Source organism: Theropithecus gelada, chromosome 10 (genome assembly GCF_003255815.1).
Source record: "Theropithecus gelada isolate Dixy chromosome 10, Tgel_1.0, whole genome shotgun sequence".
NCBI classification, from domain to species: domain Eukaryota; kingdom Metazoa; phylum Chordata; class Mammalia; order Primates; family Cercopithecidae; genus Theropithecus; species Theropithecus gelada.
Genome location: NC_037678.1, coordinates 49,361,424 through 49,387,178, shown reverse-complemented (window position 1 = coordinate 49,387,178; position 25,755 = coordinate 49,361,424). Strand labels below are relative to the sequence as shown.

General features: G+C 42.8%; 1 protein-coding gene across 2 annotated transcripts in view; it reads left to right on the top strand.

The window, feature by feature from the left end:
- The window catches only part of TSHZ2 (teashirt zinc finger homeobox 2), a 508,851-nt gene that overhangs the window by 210,032 nt on the left and 273,064 nt on the right, over positions 1 to 25,755 (top strand). Inside the window, exon 1 of one of the 2 annotated variants that reach the window (XM_025400143.1) lies at positions 1,191 to 1,578. The exons of the other annotated variant lie outside the window; for it this stretch is intronic. Coding sequence (XP_025255928.1) covers positions 1,548 to 1,578 — 31 coding nt within the window. The 5' untranslated portion in view covers positions 1,191 to 1,547. Of the gene's footprint in view, positions 1 to 1,190; positions 1,579 to 25,755 lie in introns of those variants that run through there. 2 annotated transcript variants of the gene reach the window in all.

Here is a 25,755-nt window from a genome sequence, read left to right as displayed (position 1 = left end):
TTGCCTTCATCCTGCCATTTTTCTCTCTTTGTGGCCTCTTGTGGGACTGTGGCTTTGCAACACAGCATCATCAAATAAATCATCTCTCCACTCATTCTCCCTTTCCTTCACCCCTTCCCAATCACCAAGGTCAGTTGTCCTTTATAGAATTTGAAATGATTTTTGGATTTGATTCAACCAACAATATTTGCTAAGCAGCTACCGTGTGGCATATTCTGTACCATGTTTCTGGGAATGCAGTGGTGAGCAAAACCACTGAGATAAATGCATTTGACTTACTTTTTCTGAATTTCAACATATCTTGGAGTTAATGTTTTTTGGAGGTCAATACTTGTTTTTCCGAGCATTTTATTCCTTTTTAAAAATAGTCTTTTTTAAAATGACAGAAGCAAAATGTGAATTTTAAGGCATTAGAAAACAGAAACAAACATAAATAAGAAAATAAAAACATCCATCACCCAAAGACCACATTACTAACATCAGTGCATACTTCCAGAATATTCTCTGTGCATATACGTATATTTAAACACAAGATTATAATAGACATGCTATTATATAACCTGCTGTTTTCAGTCAACAATCTCTATTTTTCATTTTAATAATTTTTATTGTTTTTAATTTTTTTTAATTTTATAACTTTTTGAGACAGAGTCTCACTCTGTTGCCCAGGCTGCAGTGCAGTGGCACAGTCTTGGCTCACTGCATCCTCTGCCTCCCGAGTTCAAACAATTCTCATGCCTCAGCCTCCTGAGTTGCTGGGATTATAACTGTGCATCACCATACCTCATTAATTTTTATATTTTTAGTAGAGATGGGATTTCACCGTGTTGGCCATGGCTGCTCTCAAACTCCTGGCCTCAAGTGATCTGCCCATGTTGGCCTTTCAAAGTGCTGGGATTACAGGCTTAAATATTCAGACCATAATCATATTCTTCCAGTTACACCATAAATGTCCTTTTCAGCTGGATTGGTCAGACTGTTCCTAAATTCAAGAACACATGTTTTATCCAGTTGTTTTGTTTATACATCTTTTAAAATCTTCTTTTTACGACCCAGAATTATAGAAGAGATTGAGCCAATTGTTTTGAAGAATGTCTTTCCTCTGAATTTGGGAGCTTTTTGCTGTCATTTAGCCTGTTTCTCCATCCCCGTAGAAGTGATACATAAAACCTCATGGGTTCACATTGGACATTTATTTTTCTGGAATACATCAGACATGTAGGCTCTATTGCAATACATCTGAAAACACAAAATCTGTTTGCTACAAAGTTGGTGATAGCCTCTGACTTAAGATGATGGTGGCCAGGCAAGGTGGTTCATGCCTGTGATCCCAGCACTTTGGGAGGCTGAGGCAGGCAGATCATGAGGTCAGGAGTTCAAGACCAGCCTGGCCAACATGGTGAAACCTTAGGAGGCTGAGGCAGGAGAATTGCTTGAACTGGGACCCAGAAGGCAGAGGTTGCAGTGAACCGAGATCACGCCACCGCACTCCAGCCTGGGCTACAGTGGGAGACTCCATCTCAAAAAAAGAAAAAACAAAAGAAAAGATGATGGCTGCTGGGTTGCTCCATTATACAGGTACAATAGTTACTCACTTGCTGCTAGGAAGTCATCTCTATGGGTCTACTCTTTTGCTAAATGGATGTTCAGTTGCCCCTCCAACCATTTTCTTAATGGTTTGAACACTAATCAATAATCCCTTGCCTGTATCCGTAATTTAATTGAGTTTTTAAATGATATTTTTTTCCATATCTATCATCAGACTACAATCATTTCATTGGCTCTTAACTTGATTCCTTCATCATGGCTTTTAGGACTCAGGTGAATATTAGTCCAAGTTGAGGGTTACCGTGAATGGTGCCCCCTTGGGGCTGGCACTTGGGTGGGTTTCTTACTGACATAAGGAGGACTTTACTCAGCTCTGCTGCAGATGCTTCCAACGTCTCTCCTTTCACACTGTGACTATCATTGATTTGACCTCTTCCTATCACATACTCTTATTAACTTGATTCGTAGTTCCCTTTCATGTAAGCTGGTGGAGGGTGGGGCCAGCTTGTGTTGTCCAGCTGCTGCTGTTTGCTTGCATCTCTTTCCATCTTCTTCAGTGGCTCCTTGCAATTGGCCATAGCAGGAATAATTATACCATTAAAATCATCAAATGCTCCAATTTAGGGCATTCTTTTAGAGCTGGGTATTAAACATTTACCAGCTCACCAGTGGTTTAAGCCATCAGTGTTCAAACCTGGCTGAAACTCAGAATTGCCTGAAGAATTTTCTATAATACAACTTTCAAAAACCCACTGCAAACGTACTGAATCAGAAACCGTAGGCTTGAACCTCTGCAAGTCTGTGTCTTTGATAAAATACTGCAAGTAATAGTTTGAGGGTTTGAGGTCAAGCAGTCAGCTCAAGGAAGAAAACTCTATATGTGCTCACATCCATCTCACTTTTTCTGAGTGGTCTCAGGTTGCCATCCTCACCACCTGTATTGTTTTCAGGGCAGCATGTCAAACCGAGGTACCACCATTATTGAAGATGGTTTCTTTTCACCTGCCTGCAGGCATTCATCACACCACCTTTCCTCTCTGCCACCTGCCTTTGCTTTGAGTCTTTTAGCCCATTTCCAAGTCATTCTCTGTCTGGCATCCACCTAAATACAACCACGCAGGGGAGAGAGGCAGCAGCCGTATTAACAATCACCCCTCATCAATCACTTTGGGGAGAGTTACTTCTTTGCAATCTAAACATGAAAGCCTGTCCCCTCTTGGGGGCAGTGTGTGGGCAGGGACACTAGGGTTTTCCTTAAAATATATATATATATATATAATATATACGTGTGTGTGTGTATATATGTGTGTATGTGTATGTGTGTGTGTGTATATATATACATATATATATATATATATATATATATATATATGGGCCAGATGAAAAGAAATCCCCCAGGGCATAATCTCCTTAATTACACTTCTACCATTTTTCATGGAGCCTGGTAGTCCGAGGAGCCCCTTTCTTTGTGTGTATGTGGCCAAAATGGGTTTTAAGCTGTGGAGGGAGCAACCTAATCAATTTCCTTGGCCTGGGCCTTTTAGAATCCAATATAGCATAGATGCAGGACAGTGATAATGATAGGACACTCGCCGCACGTCCGGGGGCTACACATCGCTGGTGAAAAAATGTCACGCCCAAATGAATATTGTTGGCCTCTGGTTCCAACACCACCAAGAAAACATGGCAGTATTATGAGCATTCCTGTTCCTTCTGTCGATGCATTCAGGATGGTTCTTACTTCTGAGGCAGGTATCGATTGTGTATAGGTGAGGCCCCCCCAGTGCCATTTGTCATTTCTGATATAATATCGTGTTATCGTTTAAAGCTGTAATGGGAGAGGTGTCTGTGTTTAAAGCAAACCGGTGTCTCGAGCTTTGATAAATGGCTAGATGGTCTTTGTTTCTGCAGCAGTGAGCAGTTGCCTTGCTATTTGCTTTACCTTTTATCCAAGAATAACTGTGTGAGGAGTTCTGGAAGCGAGCAGTATCATTTTCTCAGATGTGGTCCGTGGCTAGCCGGGTGGTCCTAGCAGAACAGCTGTGGGATTTTAGCACCCGACAGGATGTTAGCAGAGGGCCTGTGTAAATCTGAAACAACTCAAGCTCCACATGGCTGCATTTGGTTGAAAAGTTCTCAGTGCTGTTTTTTTAAGGTGAGAGGACAGGAAATGCTGATGGGAAAGAAAAAATATGTGCTTGAGATAATAATTTTATTCAGACAGAGCATTTCTGAGAAAAAGTGATCTGAGGGGAAAGGGTGGTGCTCTCACCAGGGAAAATGGGAAATCAGTAAAGTGTGGCTGTCGCTAACATATGCATCCCTCCCATCTCCAAAACCATGGCTCAGGCAGCTCCTGCTACCCTTAGACCCCCCGCCTCCTGGTAACATGGCTCGCCCTCTCTATATATCATTAGAACCCTCGGAAATGTGGCACGAAGCAAGTCTGGAACACTTTCTGTTCCTGTACCTGAAGGTATTCGTGGGTTACAATCATGACACTTAATTCATCAGAACAGGCAGTTTGTCAGGACAAATAGCGTAGTTTTGTGCCCACAGTTCCCTTCTCAAAATTCATGAAAACCAAAATGCTCCCACAATTCCAATGCGACTTTGCATGGCGGCAGTGACTATCATTTCTCTCTGCCTTCTTTAAGGGGGAGGGGAGGGCCAGCCATGTATCATTACATAAATGGCACAACATGCCCGTTCCCCCAGCTGTACACTCGGGGGGACTTTTGGAGAAGTGCTGACATGAATCTGCTCCTAACTGGGAGCCGATCAAGCTATTTTCTGAAAAGTTCACCAAGTTTTCAATGTTCAGTGTAAAATCTACACTGGACTAGAGATACAAGGCAATGCTAAGCAACCTTGTTTCCTGGAGTCTGCTCTTCACTTTGTTTCTCTAGGACAGAGAAGCTTTTTGGTGATGAGTCCATACTTTCTCAACAGCATCTTTCTAAATTAATGAAATGCACTTGCTAAGGAATGGAGAGGGTCTGTAGAATACATAAGGGCTATGAAACAGAATAAATGTCCATAAGCCTTGTTAGGATTTGGTGCTAGTCCATAGAAGAAATAGGTCCAAATAGGTATATAATTAAATATATATGTCTAGTTCCATCATACACACACACATACATATAAATACATATTAATAAACATTCATACTCTCATAAATTCAGTATACCTATGAGCCAGTTGCCTAAGTTATAAGAACGTAGATTGCCTGTATATATAAGGTTCTCACATATATAAGAACCTGATTAGCAAGCACTTATATGTATCAATATTTTTAAATTATATGCCTACTGTATACCAGGCATATATATACATTAGTGCATTTAATCCTTATAACATGTCCATAAGGAAATATGATTATCCCCATTTTTCAGATGACAGAGATGAGGTTGGAAAGAGCTAACATTCTTTGCTCAAAAGCACACAGCTTAGAAGTAGCGGATTCTCTCCTCATGCCATTTTTAATAGGTCACACAAGGATTTGCATATCATTTATTTACTGTACATGTTTGGAATTATGACAAGGTGTACAAATGTAAGGAGAAAAACTTCCCCCTGATATTCTAAATTCAATACCTAGCAGAGTTCTAGGGAAAAAGATCTCCACCCTTTTTCATGAGCTTTCCAGAGCAAAGAAACCCACACCTTGGAAGGCCTGTTCTATTAAACCAGAATACACAAGTAGCTGCAAAATGCAGGTAGATGACATGAATCGCATGGAGGTCAGACCATAAAGTGGTGCAGACAATGGTGAACTCCAGGGCACACATTTAAACTGAAAGGGAAACTGTGTTCAGCTCCATGCAAGAAATACGGACTCGGTGGTATCAGATCACCTGATTTTTCTGTTTGCTTGTTTTCAGAGAAAATACTCTGTAGAAATGCTAATAATGGCACCTCACATGGTTGTTACAAGAATTAACTGCATGATTATTGGTAGAATGCTTAGAACAAATTCATAAAGTGTTTGGAACAATGCCTGGCACATTATAAGCACCATATTCAGACCATATATTAGTATCCTCATCCTCATCGTCCCTTCCCACATCAAGAGTGTAAGAGTCACATGAGCACAGATGCTGTCTCTCTTATTCAGTTCTGTATCCTTGGTATGCAATGTAAAGCAACTGCTCAGGAAAGATTTAGAGAATAAATGAATGATAGAAAGGAAAGTACAATAAAATGCACTTATCCCTGCTTGATTAATTCTTCAATGTCAGGGCCGGACACAATGGCTCATGCCTGTAATCCCAGCACTTTGGGAGGCCAAGGCAGGCAGATTGCTTGAGCTTGGGAGTTCGAGACCAGCCTGAGCAACATGGTGAAACCTCATCTCTACAAAAAATACAAAAATTAGCTGAACATGATGGCACATGCTTGTAGTCCCAGCTACTCAGGAGGCTGAGGTGGGAGGATCACCTGAGCCAGGGCAGGTGGAAGTTGCAATGAGCCATGATTGTGCCACTGTACTCCAGCCTGAGTGACAAAGCAAGACCCTGTCTCACATATATGTGTGTGTGTGTGTGTGTGTGTGTGTGTGTGTGTGTGTGTGTGTATGTATGCCTCTGTTTCTTTTTGTGTATCGCTATCTGTGTTTCTGTGTGTTTAGGCCTCTCTTTCTCTCTCTCATTAAATTAAAATAAGGATGAGGATAAATTACCAGGTAAGCTGGCAAAATGGCTAAGTAGGTTGTCCAATATCTGAATAATAATGTCCCACTTGAACCACACAGCCCCCATTGATGACTTACACCAAGGGGGTTCAAAGACAGGAAGTGGCAGCAGCAGCAGTGCCACCACTCTAGCGGTACTAATGATGCAGGGTGAGGGTGCCTCTTGTTCCTGGGCAGAATGGAAAATGGAGAAGAAAGCCCCAATCAGTGTGCGGAGGTGCCGTTTGCAACAAAGAAATCCTGCCATTCCAAACTGTCGAGACCTTTAAAAATAAAAGATGTGCTGTATTTCCAGCACTATTCAGTATTCATGAGGCTTCGCAGCTTGTTGTAAGGCAAGATGAAAACAATACTCAGTAGATTTTCATAAGTGACATGTAACTGTAAGATTGATAGATGATGCAGTTTTAATGTATGTGAAGTTCAAAACCAACATAAAAGCTTCGAGGTAGCTGAACACCGGATTTCAAACCCACATTTCTTCCAGTGATAAGCCCTAGACTTTCCCTAACCCTCCTGCATCTATAAAACAAAAAGTGGGCATCACCCTCGCAAGGGCAGAATTTCTACTGAGCCTCCAAGGACAAAGACTGGGATGCTTCCATGGGTGGAGCAGGGGTCCTTGGGTACATTTTTTTTGTTAAATGATATGATGAATCATGAATGGTTAAATATCACTATTTGCTTCTGCTAATGAATGCTAAAGAAAACAAAAAAGGTTGACCTTCCTGATGGTTCAGGAAGCACAGAAAATTAGTTACATTGCCAGTCATTTCCCAAAACGTCCTTGCTGTGTGCCTCATAGCTTCTTGGCCACTCTGGGTTTGTTATGTATTATCAAAATACACACGTGTATACATACACATGTGCATATATATGTACAAATCAAACATATTATTACATATTGCATTGTACATGTAATGTATATTACTTATGCAGTTAAATATATTATTCATAACTATGCATTTTATAGTGAATATAGGGTTTTATGAGTTTTCATGGCCAGCCTCAATTAAGTAATGTTTCTTTCCACTCCATTCCATGAATATCCATTATATAACATTCATGAAATGTTATGAAAAGTTGAACTACTGGTCGGGTGTGGTGGCTCACGCTTGTAATCTCAGCACTTTGAGAGGCCGAGGCGGGTGGATCACTTGAGACCAGGAGTTTGAAACCCACCTGGGCAACATGGTGAAACTCTGTCTCTACTAAAATTACAGAAATTAGCTGGGCGTGGTGGCATGTGGCTGTAGTCTCAGCCACTTGGGAGGCTGAAGTGGGAGAATCATTTGAACCCAGGAGGCGGAGGCTGCAGTGAGCTGAGATTGCGCCACTGCTCTCCACTGGGTGACAGAGCCAGACTCTGTCTCAAAAACAATAGAGTTAAACTACACATCTTCACTTTGGAACCCTTCTTTCTTTTTGTCTTATCACTTGTTCCCCAGCACTGATTGAATATTAGGACCTGTCAAGTACCGAACAGAAAGTACTGTAAGGAAGTCTGACACAGACACAAAGAGATGACATATGTTAAAGACAAATATACATACATGCCAGCAGGCATACACACACGTGTGATTGTTTCTACATTGATGAGTCTTCCTTCTTTCTTTTCATTTATTCTTTCTTTGTCTTTTTTGGAGGAGAGTGCTGGGATTGTCTCTTTTTATTTTGCTTTGGTTCCAGTCTAGTTAACTCAAAATGCATGGGGTTAGAAAAATTAAATGACATTTTAAAAATAGCAGTGAACATTTTATAACATTCAGTGCTTAAAGTATGTGCAAAACAATCTTTCAAGGAGATAATATTATTAACCTGGTTTTATGAACAGAGAAACGGAGGCTCAGAGTGGTTGATCAACTTGCAGAAAGTCACACAGCTAATAAGCACAAGTGGTTGATTTTTTCACTGTACCTGTTAAACAGACATCAGCAAGATGCAAGTGCCAGAGCAACATAAAGGACAATTTTGAGGTCCACGCTGTTCTAACCCTTCTCTGGCCAAAAAAAATAATAAAAATAATAAAAAAAAACACACACACACACATTGCTACATTGCTTGTGTATGTCAGACAAGAAGGCTTCAAAGGACAGGGACAACCTCCTTTGTGTATTACGTTGTCGGTTTCTAACACAGGGCCTGGCACAGAGCAAAAGCTTAGTAAATGTAGAATAAAAAAGAAAGGGAGAAAGAGGTGAGGTGGTGAATCCCTTGTGAGCATTTGGGAGCTGGAAAACCAATGAGATCTTTCTAATTTTAAGGTGAGCACAAAAACAAGGACAATTTGGTGTCTAAAAAAAACAAAAAACAAAAAGCAAACGCAACAACTGGTCTCTGAATTGGCTGCCCAGAGAAGGGGACAGGGCAGAATGTAAAGACCAGGACAGAAGGGCTCTCCTGGGTGTCTCCTGACAGAAGATGAGTAAAGGAAAATACACAAGGTGAAGTGGTTTATCCCGAGATCTCTGGCTTCCCATTGGCAATGCTGGAATCTGAAGAAAACCCTGGGTCTTTTTCCTGTGACTTGAGCTCACAGCTCCTGATTTTCATCGTTGGGTAATTTTTCCAAACTTTTCATTGTTTTGGCTGGATCCTGCTGAGAAAGATGATTTTTCTCAGGGCTGGAATAAAAGATTCCTCAGGTTGAGATAGGATCTGTGCCCAGGGATGCTAAGGTGTCATTGAGTTCAAAGTAGGAATCTTCTATCATCTTTGCCTGTGGGCAGAGCAGCTGCGCCAGCAGGTAAACACCACAGTGGGGACGTGCGGAGAGCTCTTATCCCCTCTACTTGTCCATAGGATGGTGTGGAAGACCCCAAAACAGAGTACGGTAACCACCTACCTGTGTTGTCTGTATAGAACCATGAAGAATGTTCCTCCTTGGGGCAAAGGATTTTAAAAATATGTTCAAAAAAAAGAAAAAGAAAAAAAAAACACACCTCCTCTGGTTTCCTGTGTTCAGAAAAGGATCTCATATCAACTCCTAGAGATTCAGAGAAAAATAAGAAAATGTTTCCAGTCTTCTGTTTCCTACCCTCTTTGTCTTGTTCCCTTCTCCAGGGCTGACAACTGCTCCAGACACATTGCCGTTCGCAATCCTGTTAAGTCAAGAGCATGTGTCCTTAGGGGCTCTGCACCCAGGCAGTGGCTGCTGTCATCAACCCATTACACACTGCCTTTGCCCCCACACACACCTACTTTTGTAACATTCATCCTATTTGTTCTCTCTTTTGTATGTTGTCTCCCTGTGACACTATAATGTAATTGATGACTGGAACCAGATCTGTCTCGTTCATCACTGTTCCCCAGATCTAACCAAGAAGGTGCCTAGAACACAGCTGATGTCAAATAACTATTTTTCAAAGGGTTGAATTCATACAGGCACCCACCCTTTCTTTTCAGTGCTCATACCACAGGAATGGTCTATAGCCTTGCGGGTGCTCCGTGTATATCTGTTGAATAATAGAAGAAGCACATCAGAGATCGCCACTGCCATCCGCTGTAGGAAAGCAGGTCTCTTCTTGAGCTAAGAGGAAACCCATGTTGAGTTGACAGTAAGAGGGAGGAACCTTGAACCTGAGGAAGAGGAGTCAGTTTCTCTAGCATTTCATGTAAAAGACAAAGTGGACAATGAGGAGATTCTCGTCTCCCTCCTACTCAGTGCTCAGACTTTGGAGCACCAATTGTATTGCTTGACCTATGTATGTCTTTTGACCACCTCTGATGATTCATTTATCTGATTTGAGTGCTTTCCTGATGGAAAACACAGTCTGTTGGATGGTAGTTCACTGATTCCCTCTTGATGTCCACCATCTCTAGTGATGGCCTTCCATGAGCACAATGGCAGGATTCTTGACCAGTTCCCCAAACTCTTCTGTTTTGTTTTGTTGATATGTGTCTTTTGTTTTGTTGGGAGCCTGCTATTGCTTACATAGAATGTCTTCTGCCAGTGGTAATGACCTTCTTGAAAGAGGCTCAAACCCTGATTTGTAATCTCAAAGAGCAGCCTCCCAAGAGGTAGGATCTCCCCACTGAGGTGAATACCTCGAGTTGGCTTTTTTAAATTAAGGCTCCGCATTGTAACTAGTCAATGTACATTATTGGGAGAGTGAATGTCAATGCCACTGCGTTTTCTTTCTCTCCTTTATCTTTGTCAGTGATTCAAAGACATGATTTATGGTTAGTCTCCGACTTTCAGCATCATCCATCAAGTCCTGGTTTCACTACAGGGCTCCACGTTGTAAATCATGCCGAAGGGTTGTCACTCATTCCCCTTAACCCTTTAGGGGTATGTTTCAGGGTCACTCTCCAAGAAGGAAACTTTGTAATATGGCAGTTGAGGGGGCTTGGGCAATTGATAGGGACTCATTAAGTCAGTGGCATTAATTACTTCACCTAATGTGATCATTATTAAGGCCTGGGTAAGGCCTGGGCCAGCTCCACCCAGCCCAGGCAGGAAGAGAAACTCACTCCCGGTGACTTGAGAAACACACAGATTCCTGAACCAGCTCTATTCTGTTTTGAAATGTCCATTATGGATGTGAAGTGCTGAGTTTCACTTTGGAATCAATCACAGGCTAGTTCTGATTGTGACCTTGCAAAGATTATAGAATGAGTGCAAAGACCCATTAGCAGCTGCTATTTCAGGCTTTGTAAATTAACAGTCCTCTCCTCCTCCCACACTTTTTTTCATGTCTCTATCACTCTGTGACTCTCTGTCCCTTTGTCACCTTCGAGAAGGTGGGGATTGGTGGCAAGGGGTGAGGCTGAAGACTGAAACTTGCAGGCCTCTAGAGGAGTAGGACTTTTTGCAGAGCCAGATCTCCACTTCTGGCTGGTCCCAGTCATGCAGGATCAAGACTTTGAGACATGGGACACCTGGTAGAAGCAAAATCCAGGCAACTGGCATTGAATGAATGGGGGTGCTCACCTACCAGAAGTCTGCAACTAGTAATGGTGGGTCATTAATTTAAAAAAAAAAATGATTGGGATCTGTTCGTTCAGAGTTTGCAGTTGGTTGAAAGTGATTTGATTCCTGAATTAGGCATAGCTCTGTTTTCCCATGGTAAGCTGATGAAAACAATAACTATATTGGTGAAAGATATACAGGTAAAGAAAGTGAAAGTTTGTAAAATATGAATGTTCATCATCCAAGCTGTGTTTTCATAAGAACTCCTCCTCAGATGGTGCTTGAGGGGTTCAGGACTTGGATGTTTTCAGACACGGGTCACAAATGTGCCTGTGGTCTTCATTTTTCCGAAAACTAGCACTTATTTAGTCTTCAAGGGTTAAGGCATCTCAGTTTACTAGGACAGTGACCCTGATGGGCCCCCTCTTTACCCGCCATTCTCACTTTCCAGCATACAAAATGGCTAGTCTTAGGATTTTATCTTTCTTGGAAAAAGCACAAGGATCTTTTCAAACTTTAAATAACCCAGAGCCATGAATCCTCCTAACAGCCTTGGAAGGCAGGTAAACTGTTGCCGAACTAGTATTTCACAGAGAAGCCCTTCTCTCTTCTGCCCTCCCTCCTGCTCAGAAATCAGATTTATATGGTATACACAGTGTCTGCAGACCTAACTACAGGTGACTTAGAAACGGAGAGCCTGCAGATTAATGTGCCCATTCAGAATGATGTATTCTATTTTTTTGTGCTGAGAGCAGCATGGATGGCTCGTCGGGAAGGCATAACAAGGGGGCCAGCCTCGGCTTCTGCGTCGCAGCCTATCACAGAAAGGGCTTCTGTCGGGTGTCTGTTGTGAAGTCAGCTACTGACTGCCATTTGAATTCCATCGATACGACGTCTTCTGTTTATGCCACATGGATTTCGTTATGCCTCTGATCAAAAGAATTTTCTAGGCACTGACAATAAGGAAGCAAGTTGTCCAGCTCATGGGACTAATAGACAACTTTGAGAGTCCCTTTCCCTCTCAGTGAGCAAGAGGAATTCTCCCTTCTCAATATTGTCTGTCCCTAGAATAATTGTACATTTCTGCAAATCTTTTTCAGGCCAAGGGACAACATCCTGGAGGCATCAAGAATCTCCTGCTTTAAAAAAAAAAAAAAAAAAAAAAAATGCTTTCACCAAATTAGAATACGCCACCTAGTGAAGTTCTTCATTAGCATGGCACCTCGGATATAAAGCTAGGAGGCCTGATTGCGGTCAACTCACCCCGACCTCTTACTTGAAGGAACCCGGAATTATGGGAAGGACCCTGGAAAGAGAAAGAGAATGTAATTAAATTAAAATAGTCCTGCTCTCTCTGTCTGAACCTAGCACATTACTGTGATACCTTGTTTCATGATGTCTGGTCTGAAGCATTTAGAATGGTGAATTACCCACCTTTGAAAAACAGGCAGACAAAAATATATATATGATCTTATTCACAAAACGTGTGGGTCCGTGTTTTCTGGTGAGAATCCTGCCTAGAATTCCAGGCATTTCTAAGGTATTCAACTCCGAATGGTGCCAGTGTTCACAGACCTGTATTTGGCAAGGCATATTTGCCAGATTTGCCATGGTGGCAAATTTAAATAAACTGTGCAGATGCACACACATTAATCCACTGGCTGGAAGCCAGGAATACGCAGTATAGCCTCAGCTTCCCTATGTCCAATTTCCCCTGAGATTTTTCTTTTTACACAGAAAATTTCGAGCCGTGTGTCTCAACACAGAAGTTGCATTCCTCCTTCCTACCTTCTCTCTCCGTAATCGGTAATTTTTCCTCCCGTCAGCCCCATCCTCGTTTTCATTTTGTCAAATAACAGTGTGACTTTGTCTTTGACATTAAACAGTTGTATATACTTCTAGCAGTTTGTTTACTCCATCTGTATTTCCAATCAGCGAGGAAGGTTTACCAAAGCGGTTCATTACTGATTTATTTATGATGTATTTAGATAGCAAATATGGAACTGTCAGCAGTTGCTGGCTAAACAGTGTTGACAGACATTAATAACATATGGTATAGCAATGGAATTATGATCTTTTAATTTTTAAAAAAAATTTGATTCTCATCGTGCAATTTTGGGTTTTGCATTTCTTAGGTAGGTGCGTGCAAAGGAGAAGACTTTTAACGAAACTATGTTTTCTTTTTATTTGTAACCTTTGGGGTTTCCTGGTGGTGACATTAACATCTTCTGTGTCTATTTAGCTGTTCAATTTAATGGAAGACAAATCCTCCCAAAGGTTTAATTTACTCTTGCAAACTGAAATCACCATATTCACACTGTGGGAAATGGCCCTAATTTTCCCAACCTTCAGTCGCCATCAAGCATATAATTTATTTCTCCCCCTTCAATACATTCCTCATTAGAAAACAAAGTTTTTGATATTTAAATGTTACCAAGTTCAAATGGAGGAACCAAGTCTCCCGTTTCTGCAAAATGCTGTTGCAGGCATGGCTGCTTCTACCTGACAGCCACCCGTTTATACTGGGCCGGAACAGACAAACATTTGAATTTCTGACCTTTAATTGGCGGTTCCTTTGAGCGTACATGGTTTTCTCCAGCACCAAGGGAGGACATTTTCCGGCTCAGCTCAAAGGAAAAACAACAAGCAGACCCAGGTAACAGTAAAATTCAGCCCGTCTGCTGTGAAGTAAGGATGGGCATTTTAGCCAGAAGGTGACCCGACAGGCAATCAGGTTTCTCTTTGGCCAAGAATTCTCCCATGATTCGCTAAAGATGATCTTGTTTCCCAGAATCCAATTCGTTCCCCTGAAAATGTCCAAAGGACATGAAAGTTAACATTAGAAAAAAAAAATAGGAGTCTTCCAGAGCAGGAAATATCTGTGATGGGGATCCGTTGAGAATTTGGTAAAAGCTAACACCTTCTCACTCGGCATACACACAAGCATTACCTGTAATTTCAGGGCTCTGGCATCCTGGGAAGCCCATCCAGTGTCTCTGGAGCCCAGCTAAGAATCAGCCGTCGTTCAGGTCATTACAGGATTTTTGTATGTGAAGCACAAGAACTTGCCTTCATTTTCTGAGGTTAGAGTAGGGAAGAGATGGCCCATGTGCCACGTGAACTGAGTACCTCTGGAAGCTCTTTTAGTGTTTGATACACGTTATTACACTGGATCCTCCAAACACCCTAGAAAGTAGGTATAAGTCTTAATCCCATTTTGCGGATAGGGAAATTGAGGAGTAATGAAATTGAAATGGAGGTCGCTATAGCTGATAAGTAAAGGAACCACAAGTCAAATTTTAACACTCTGATTCCTGAGCCAAGTCAAATGGGAAATTTTGCTTAAAGTGAAAGATGTAAGTGAACTTATAAGCTTTTACCTTCCTGATTTTTTTTTTTACTATTTGAAAACTGCAAAGCATATTGGAAATTATCCCTTTCAAATATCTTACTTTACCTTTGAAATAACTAAACCCAGAGGACCTCCAAGACTTGTCCTGAGTTGAACAATTAGAGGCTGAGCCGGAGCTGGCTTATTCTGACTTGGGATTCAGCTTTGATAATCAATGCCATACCATGTCCTTAGGCATGTTAAGGCTTGAACTTAAACATATTGGTGGCTAGTTTTGAAATATATCTAATATTTTGAGAATATTAATGACACCAGAAAATAAGGATCAGAGAGCCATCTCTGTCCTAATCCTAATCCCTTCACTGCTGAAACTCACAAGAAATAATAAGGTGCCCCGACTAAAGCACACACTTCATCAGATCACTGTTGGAATCCCACCTCTGATGTCTACTGTGTGATGTTAGGCAGGCCCCAGCACCCATCTGAGTGTTGCTGTTTTCCCAAGTAAATGCCTTAAGTAAAGGGTTCTGTACAAAGCCATCATTGCAGAGCCTGACGTAGAGCCAACATTCATTAAATGTTAGTTTGTAGAAGTATATTTATTACAAGTGTATTTAGAACTAAAATCAAGACACATGGCTGGGTGCAGTGGCTCATTCCTGTAATCTCAGCACTTTGGGAGGCCGAAGTGGGTGGATTGCTTGAGGTCAGGAGTTCGAGACTAGCCTGGCCAACATGGTGAAACCCTGTCTCTACTGAAAATACAGAAAATCAGCCAGGCATGGTGGCACACGCCTGTAATCCCAGCTACTCGGGAAGCAGAGGCAAGAGAATTGCTTGAGCCTGGGAGGTGGAAGTTGCAGTGAGCCTCGACTGTGCCACTGTACTCCAGCGTGGGAGACACAGCGAGACTTCATCTCAAAAAAAAAACCAAAAATCAAGACACATGAATATTGTTTATTCAATGTAGACATCTTCTACAGTCCCCAGTCTTCAAAGCCAGAGACAGCGAAACTCCAGTATCACATCCCAACATATCAAGTCTCTGACTTTCCTTTGTCTCTGACATCTAGACCCAGATTGGAAGGGCTCATGTGACTAGGTTAGGCCCCCACTGGATTATCTCCCCATTTTACAGTGACCTGATTCGGGGTCTCAGTTACATCTGAAAAACTCCTTCCCAGCAATGCCTGGATTAGTATTTGTAAAATAACTAGGCAAAGGTGTGTGTAGTGTGTATCGGGGGCAGGAAGCGCGTGAGCCGGGAATCATTTTAGAATTCTGCCCACCACAGCCTCAGTCTCCTAACCTGTCAAGTGGGGATGTGCAGTGGTTTCTATGGCACAGGTGCCTATGAGGAGTAACTGTGTATACATCACGTAGTGTAGCATGAGACATAAGACGTGTGCATGCGGTACCTTGCAGCTCTGGTTCCTGGAAGGGAAAATAAAACTCAGCTATGGAATAATTTTTCAGATGAAGGTAGTTTAGAGCTCAGTCCTGGGAGGAACAACCAATCAATCAATCAGCAAGAACATATTATGGAACACCAAGACGCTTTGCCACGGCTTGGGTGCAATTGCCAGAAGCTGCAATGGATGGCGAGGAAGAGCTGCTTCTTGTTGGGGGGTGGAGGGGGACTTCCTCAGGGCATACGCAGTCTCTTTGAGAATTTGCCATCTTGCCTCTCCTCTCTGCCACAGTGGCAGTGGCAATGTTTGTGCAGTGTCGTGTGACCAACTAAGGGGTGGGTTTCCAGGCTGTGTGACGGCAAGTACAAGGGCCCTGAGGTGAGTCTTCACCTAAAAAGCCAGGAAACACCAAGGATGCCAGTAAGGCTGAGCACAGTGAATGAAGGAGAGAGGAGAGGAAACTGAGTCAAATCTGGGAGTGACTGGAAACTTGAACTTTGAATATTTTATGACATTAGGGATGACTGTAATTGTTATTAATTATTTGGATGTGAGAATGCTTATGTTTCAAATAAGGAGGAGATTGGATGTGCATTAGAGACAAGAGTACTGCCTTCACCACCCCTGTCTGGATCAGGATGTTCTGTGAGACTTTCTTACATTCCTTCTCGCTGCTTTTTGGGGGATTTGGGGGATGTTTGTTTGTTCGTATCCTGTTTTGATTTTGGCCCCACAGAGCAGAAACTGTAGTTGGTACCCACCATGGCACAGACATCCAAATAAATAGTACTGGTTGTTTCTCAACATAAATGAGCAAACAAATAAGGATCGTTCTTTTCTTTTGGAAATACATACTAAAATATTTATGAATAAGAGGATATGAAGTCAGGGATTTGCTTTAAAATAATTATGGTGGGAACAATGGTTCAATGGTTGGAGGTTTAGAGGAAGCAAGATTGTCCTGGGTTGATAAACACTAGAATGGGCTGATAGTAAATGAAGATGTATTATTCAATTGGATCTATTTTGGGATATGTTTGAAATTTTCCATTAATTTTTTTTTTTTTAGAAAAAAGAAATTGAGTCAAAAGAAATGGCCAGGGTCAGATCATTGCAGGTCTTATAGCTGGGGTAGGGACTTTTTACTTCTAAGAACAATGGGAATTTATCAGAGAGTTCTGAGCAGAATAACCTCATCTGACTTACATTTTTAAAGGTTATTCATTTTGGATTGCTGACATGACACATTATCACAAACGTAGTGGCATAAGACAACATAAATTCATTATCTTTCCTTTTGGAAGCCAGAAGTTGGAAACCAGTTTCACTGGGGCTAAAATGGATGTGTCAGCAGGCCCACATTCCTTTGGGAGGCTCCAGAGGAGACTCTTTTTCCAGCTTCCAAAGCCACCTGCACTCCTCCTCTCAGGGCTCCCTTCCATCTTCAAGCAGGCAATTGCATCGTGGTGACCTCTGGTTCTGCTGTCATATCACCTTCCCTGACCCCAATTCTCCCACCTCCCTCTCATAAAGCCCCTTTGGGTCCTTCTCATTTTGGCTACCTGGAAAATCCAGGATAATCTATCTCAAGATCCTTAATTTTCTAACATCAGCGAAGTCCCTTTTGTCACATAAACTAACATTCACAGGTTCTGTGCATTCGGACGTAGACATCTTTGGATACCATGATTTCGCCTGTCACAGAGGACAAGGGTAAAGCTGAGGGCTGTGAGGTTTCCAGCCTCAGCATGATGGACATTTTGATCCAGACCCTTTTTTGCTGGTGGGGTGGGGAGTTGCTCTATGCATCGTCAAATGTTTGGCAGCATCCCTGGCCTTGACCCACTAGATGTCAGTAGCACCTCTCCCCCATGCAAGCTGTGACAATCAAAAATGTCTCCAGACATTGTCAAATGCGCCCTGGCTGACAACTGCTGGAGTAGGGAAGTAATGGCAGAGAAGGCCAGAAGCGATTGGATCCCAGCTGTATTCCAAAAGCAGTACTGACAGGTGTGAGCCTCTCTCTCTGCCCATCACTAACCACTGCGAGTAACAAGAGAGATTACCTTTGCATATGTGTCGCTTACATGGACAGTATGGAAACAAATGGCAACACACTTCTGTTGTCAGTTTCTATTTGATGTTCTCTCCAACCATTTCTTTTGCTGCTTGAGGACAAAGGCAGTAACTGATATTCCTTTTACCCATCACCTACCTCAGTGATTGGAGCATTGTAGAAGGTCCATGAGTACCTGCTGGCTTTGATTTTATGATTATAGTCTCACTACACCTTTGCTTGGCCATTGTGGAAAAAGAACCTAATATCGTGTGCATCACTTTCTCTTCTAAGTGAAATGTGAGACGTCGTGTTGGCTAAGTGGTTTGGAATCCTCGCACAGAAAGAATTAACCTAAATATAAAGACTTTGCAACTTGGTACATGATTCTCTGCAGTGTAGCTATGTTGATACTTACTACTACTAATTTTATATGCCCCCTTTTACTCATTGCTAGCATTTATTGAACACTCACTACCTGTTAACCACTGAGCTCGGTGCTTTATATTAATATGTATTATCTCCATCTTCCCAGCAACTTTAAGAAATAGAAACTATTATTAAACCCATTCTACAGATAAAGAGCATTAAGATTGAGACTTATGCAAATTACCATAGCATAGGCAGAGGATACATTTCAGAACTGTGTAAATTATAAACCTTTGCTCTTGAATTCTTTACCATATTGCCTTCATTCTGGGCTGTCTAGGGTGCTTTGATCCAATGAAAGGAAGTCAGGTTTAGCATTGGAAGCTAGCAAGACTTAACTGTTTTGTTGATGGCTTTAGGCTTTGGGTTTCGATGTATGCTATAGCTTGTAAAACTTCCAGCCTTGGGGAGGGACAGACAGGGGTGATTTTTGTTTCAGGAGAGGGATCAGCCACTCCTTCTTCTATTCACTCTGCCTTTCTCTCTTGGCTACCATGGCTATGTACAAAGCCATTAGAGATGAATCATACGTAGGCAGATCAAGGGACACAATACACGCTGTTTAGTCTTTTCCATCCTTCTCGATATGAATCATTGTCAGGTTCAGAACCGTAGCTCTCCTTTTATAACTTTAGCTGCTCCCTCTGATGAATCTATGGGCACAACTCACCTTTAAGCTAACTGAGAGGACAAATGAAGTTCACAGGTGTAAGGCAGAGAACTGGGTCTGAGCAGACTCAATTATTATTTTTATTTTTTATTTATTTATTTATTTTTTGAGACAGAGTCTCACTCTGTTGCCCAGGCTGGAGTGCAGTGGCACCATCTCAGCTCACTGCAACCTCCGCCTCCTGGGTCCAAGCAATTCTCCTGCCTCAGCCTCCTGAGTAGCAGGGATTATAGCTACCCACCACCACACCCAGCTAATTTTTATATTTTTAGTAGAGATGGGGTTTCACCATATTGGCCAGGCCATTTTCAAACTCCTGACCCCAAGTGATCCGCCCACCTCCACCCAAATTTTAAGTTCTATTTTGAGGGTTCATTGATTTGGCACGGGGGTCTCAAACTCATAGGTCTACAGGGGCCAGGCAGGTGTGGGAAATGAGAAAGATGGTGGTAATGAGACATGAGATGCTGAGAAGTGGGTGGGATCGCAGGCAGGTTCTCCAGCATCCACACTCCCTCCCCCAGGAGGGCAGACCCAGTTCCAGCCAAGGGTCCCAGCTAGAGTGTGGTCTCATCGCCAGACATAGGCTTTACCAAGAGAAAACAGGAAAATAAATTTTTATGCAAAATCTCCTGATTTTTTAGCTCTTGGTAATTCGTTTATTTTAAAACTGCATGTCCCAAACCAAACCCCCCTAAAAACTGAATCTGGGTTATAAACTCTGCTTTGGGAACTTAATCCCAAACTCTCCAGGCCTGCCATGTTCAAGTGGTATATCCCACGTACCACACGGGGCTACTAAGCACTTCAAATGTGACTGGTCCAAATTGAAATGTACTGTAAGTATAGAACACACTGAATTTGAAAGGCTTAGTCCAAAAACCATAATGCACAATATCTCCTTCATTTTTATAATATACTATTATATCATAATATTATGACATAATATTTTGGACATACTAGGTCAAATAAGATATATTTATATAAATCAATTTCACTTATTTCTTTCTCATTCTTTAATGGTACTACGGAACCATTTGCAATTCCATGCGTAGCTGACATTCTACTTCTGTTGGGCAGCGCTGCTTGAAGCTTTCAGTATCTGATCACCTGCAACAAAAACACAGACAATTATCACCATTTACCGGGTTCCTATCATGCATCGTTGTATAAAGTTTTTTGTGTTTTCTTTTATTTCATACTCAAAATAACTCTTTGAAGCTATAATCTTACTACTGTCCCCATTTTATAGATGAGAACATTGAGTCTTAAAAAGCTAAGTAATTTGCGGCCGGGTGCAGTGACTCATTCCTGTAACCCCAGCACTTTGGGTGGCTGAGGTGGGCGGATCATGAGGTCAGGAGTTCGAGAACAGCCTGGCCAACATGCTGAAACCCTGTCTCTACTAACAATATGAAAAAAAAAAGAAAAATTAGCCGGGTGCCATGTGTGCACCTGTAGTCCCAACTACTCAGGAGGCTGAGGCAGGAGAATCACTTGAACCTGGGAGGCGGAGGTTGCAGTGAGCAGAGATCACGCCACTGCACTCCAGCCTGGGCAACAGAGGGAGACTCCGTCTCAAAACAAAACACAACAAAAAAAGCACCCTAAGAAACTTGCTGAGAGTCACACAGTTATCATGTGAGCAATTCGATTCTGGGTTTGTCTACAGGTTTTCAGATAATAAAGCCTGAGCAATTAACCACTGTGCTAAGCAAGAAAAATACAGAGAGTTTGGACAAATCTGAGGAGAGTTGGTGGCTGGCTTCCAACATGCGCCAAGCTTAAAATAGCATGCATTTCAGCCCAGAAATGATGGTATCTCTCCAACTTTGAACTTGTGGGCAATGCTTCATTTAAATTCAGAAGACAGAAAATATTTCCAAACAGGTGTACTTTACTTTGTGCAAAATGTACATATTCTTTCTGCACTGAGCAGAAATCAACTATTTGTGACTTGAAACACATTCGATGTGCACAAAGGAAATTCCAAATGTTAAGAAAACTATACTTGTATAAAAAGATCTACATCTTCCTTCTTTTGTGAACATGCAGCCGCACTGTCCATTTTGCAGGGTTAGGGTTTTCCTAGACAGGTTTTTCCTAGACATGAGACCCGAGCATATTTACCTGAACCTGATGCTTGTCCACAATTTTTACGGAATAGACTCATGGGTGTGTTTGGGAATTGGAGGGTTCCTGGGAATGAATACGCCTCCTGCTCCCTCTCAATGCCTTCACCTGCTTCTAAAAAATATTCAGCAACACTTGTAGAAAGCATGGTGATCAGTGCAGTGTGAGCTTTAGGTTCAGATAATCCTGAGCACTGATCCTGATGCTATAACTTACGAGCTGTGAGCCTGGTGAAGGCATTTACATTCTTTAAGGCTTAGTTCCCTTATCTGAAAAATAAAGACACACATGCCTGTAATCCCAGCACTTTGGGAGGCCAAGGCGGGCAGATCACGAGGTCAGGAGTTCGAGACCAGCCTGACCAAAGTGGTGAAAACCCATCTCTACTAAAAATACAAAAATTAGCCAGGCGTGGTGGCATGTGCCTGTAATCCCAGCTACTCAGGAGGCTGAGGCAAGAGAATTGCTTGAACCTGGGAGGCAGAGGTTGCAGTGAGCTGACATTGCACCACTGCACTCCAGCCTGGTGACAGTGCGAGACTCTGTCTCAAAAAAAATTAAATAAAAAAAAATAAAGACACACATAGCAGTCACCACATATGATTGTTGTGAGGATTAAAAGAGATCAGGGTCTAAATGTACCAGCACAGTCCCTGGCATAAAACAGGCCCCCAAGTACAGTAGCCATTATTACTAAATAATAAACACGATGATGAGGATAATGATATTATTTTTTTCTCAGCCTTTGCTTTTGCTTTCCTAACTCTTAACACTCAGGACTGGACTTGGTCCAACAGTTAAGACAAATAGAGAAGGGAAAATATTTCATCTATGAGCCCCCAAGGTCATGGCTATTTGGCTGAAACACTTACCTCTTCAAGGTTTTGCATCTGCGTCTTTCGTCTCCTTGCTTTTTTGAACACTGTATATACCCTGTGTGAATCTAAAAACATTTGAAGAGTATCAAACACTCCACGGGTAGTGGCAGTTGCAAGAAGTCTGGTCCATTTTTCTACCTTTCACACTGTCAGGGCACGAGACCTTGGGATTTTTATAATCCAAATTGATACTCTCTAGGAAATCTCTTCCACTCCAGCTCCCTGCCCTGGAAAGATTCATTTTCTTGCGGGCACTTCTCCAGTCCTGGTGGGTAACGGTGACTGAGGGTGAATTCCTAACCTTGCCTTGACAAGGTTCAGGTCTTGCTAATTTGAATCTCTCCTATTTTGCTCCCATCCACCCGGTGCTGTTTGATTTATCTGCACTTGTTTGTGGATTCACTGATCACTTTCTTAGTACTCTTCCACCTCCATCCATTTCAGTTTGCAGTGCCTTTCAGGTGATTTCTTATGCCACCCCTTACCACCTGCTCCAACCTGACAAATTATCGACTCAAACTGTTGCTCCTGACCTGGCGTGGTCTCTTCCCAGGGATATAAATGATGCAGTTCAGAGGGATAATGATGCCCTAATAAACATACAGTTGTTCCTCTTTCAGCCTGCCCTGTTTGAAATTCAAGCACGCCACAACCGCTGACTGCTGCCCTAGTAAAGGCAGTGAGAAAGAAGGAAGGGAAATTGGAGGGCTGAGGGCTGAGAAATCCATGAGCACCAATAATGAGATCAGAGAAATCACAGAGGGAGGTTTTTTTTTGGGAGGGGGGGGCGGCCGGGGGCACTTCAACATCTTATTTTGCTGTAGTTAAAAATCAGGCAGGAGTGACAGGTTCCCTCTCCAATCAGGTGTGTTCTGAAGCCCTGAAATTTGGTGGCAAGAAGCAGCAATGAGGTCCCAGAAGCAGGAGGTCAGTAGACAGGAGATGCCCTCATCTTGCCCCTATCCTGGCTCTCACTTGTAGGCACATGGCTGCAGAGGCCTATCTGACCCCAATTTTGTCCACAGCCACTTCTTTAGAGGTGAGCACCCTAAATCCTACTTCTATAACTTAGACTCTGAAAACCTTTCCAGATCACCGATTTGGGGCTGCAGCTCTTCTTTTTATTTTATTTATTTATGTATTTTAGAGATGGGGTCTTGCTCTCCTGCCCAGGCCAGAGTGCAGTGGTGCTGTCATAGCTTACTGGGCTCCTGGGCTCAAGCAATCTTCCTATCCTAACTTCCCTAGTATAATAGTTAGGGCTACAGGCGTGCACCATCGTGCCCAGATACATTTTTTTACCTTTTTTTTTTTTTTTTTTTTTTTTTTTTGATAAACGAGGTCTTCGTATGTTGCCCAGGCTGGTCTCAAACTCCTGGTTTCAAGCAATCCCCCTGCCTCTGCCTCCCAAAGTGCTGGGATTACAGGCAGGAGCCACCATGCCCAGCCTCCTGTAGCTCTACTAATTGCTATTACTACTCCTCACTGAAGAATCAAGTCAAAAAATCAGTAAAACAACACAGATGCAAATATCTTTGACCTTGTTGGCATGACAATTCTACCACCATTTCCCCTTTAGCTGATGGTAAATCGCATTCGCCCTAAGACCAATTTCTTTGGAGAATGTAAGCCTCTAGCATAAGTAATAAATAAATAAATGCAACCTTAAATCAAGATGAAGACCACCCTAATGTCTTTTCTATTCACAAACCCACTGGTGGCGCTAACAAGCAGGGATCACACAGGCTGGCTGTTCCTCGCCCTGGATGTTCCTCCCTTTGGTAGATACAGAAATGGAGAAGACAGGGAGCTCACAGCTGCTGTTGTCTCCCCTGTGCCAGGCATCAGCTCTTGTTTCTCACTGATATCCTGGATCAATTCTTTGTAATAAGAGGTACTAACCCTGATTTGTGAATGAGGAAGCTGGAAATCAAGAACTCCCCAAGCGTTGTAACTTGCATCAAACCATCAAACCCTCCGAGAGCATGTTTCCCACCCACATCCTGCTTGACTTGATGATGACTCCCAACACGTATGGATCGCTTACCAGGTGCGAGGCGGTCTGTGTGTCGAAGCAGTGCAGTGCACTTGGACTTTCTCATTGAAGGTCGCCAGCAATCCTGTGGGTTGGAATTGCTGTTCTCCTCATTTTACAGTCGAGAAAATGAGCTCCGAGCAGTTAACTAACTCTTTGAAGGTCATACAGCTAGAAAGTGGCACATTCTAGAACCTCACCCCCACGCCCTGTAACCACTGTGCAGTGCTATCACAGTGGTGTGTTTGGTTTTCTTCCTTATGCCAGAAGCACAGTAGGTAGTGCTGCTCAGCAGAGGGCTCTGGGCATCTCTGGGCCCCCTTGCTGCTCTGCAGCTGATCCCAGAGAGCCTCCAGGTTTCCAAGTATGCATTGCTTACTCTTTCCTAAGAGCTTTGCCTCTGCCAGGACACATCTTTGACTTGTTCCACCTACCCATTTTGACTTGGCATAAAATCACCTTCTCTGCATGTGAAAAAGACATTTCCAAAACAACCATGGCGGCTGTATTTAAAATGCGCACATGATTTTTTTTTGAGATGGAGTCTCACTCTGTCACCCAGGCTAGAATGCAGTGGTGCCATCACTCTAACCTCCGTCTCCAAGGTTCAAGCAATTCTCCTGACCCAGCCTCCTAAGTAGCTGAGATTACAGGCATGCACCACCACACCTGGCTAGTTTTTGTATTTTTAGTAGAGATGGGGGTGTCACCATGTTGATCAGGCTGGTCTCGAACTCCTGACCTCAGGTAATCCACCCACCTCGGCCTCCCGAAGTGCTGGGATTATAGGCATGAGCCACCATGCCAGCCAAAATGGACACATAATTTAACATCCAATTCTCCTGCCAGTACTCCACTGTGCAGTGCAGAGGGACTCGTGGGCTGGCCCATTTTATCAGAGCTGTTTGGGGCAATGAAATCATGAAAGGCATTTAAACGCCCATCATTAGAGGTCTAGTTAAATGAATTAGGATACATCAATACTATCTAGCTGTAAAAAAAGATTACTGACAGGTGGCCCTACCCTGCTGAGGTTTTAAGAGTGCTAATCAGAGAGCGCTCCCATCCTACTTCCAAATCAATCAAAAAGTGAATGCCTGAGTCAGAATGGAATCAGCTGCTTTGCTTGGGGAGAAGCTGGTTTGGAGCGGAACCGAACTGAAATGGGCCTCCTAATCCTTCCCCCTGTGCTTCTGGGAGAGCGTGAAGAACATGCATAGGTGGAACCTGCAGATAGGAAAACTGAACAATGGCTTCGAACGCAGGGACCCTGTTGAACAGCACGCTCTCACCAGGAAAGGCACAGAGAAGACGACATATCCTCCCTGTTCTTCCAGGGGAGCAGAAGTACCTATGTCCTAGGCAGTGGCAACCACGTGGGAAAAGGAAGAAGCCGGCCCCCCTCTACAAACGTGTTTCAATTTGGAAACATTGCCTTGATGTAGAGTTAAGTCGAAAAGAAGCAAATTGATAATGAAACGGGAGAGTTCCTAGATCCCCCTCGCAGGACACGAGACAGGGGTGCGGCTTGCCTGTTGGGTCTCTGCCCCTGCTGAAAACCCCTGAGGGGTGGGGGAGCACCCAGATAGACAGGTGCAGGAGCCCAAGTGGGCGTGTGTTGCAGTGTGCCCTTTTAG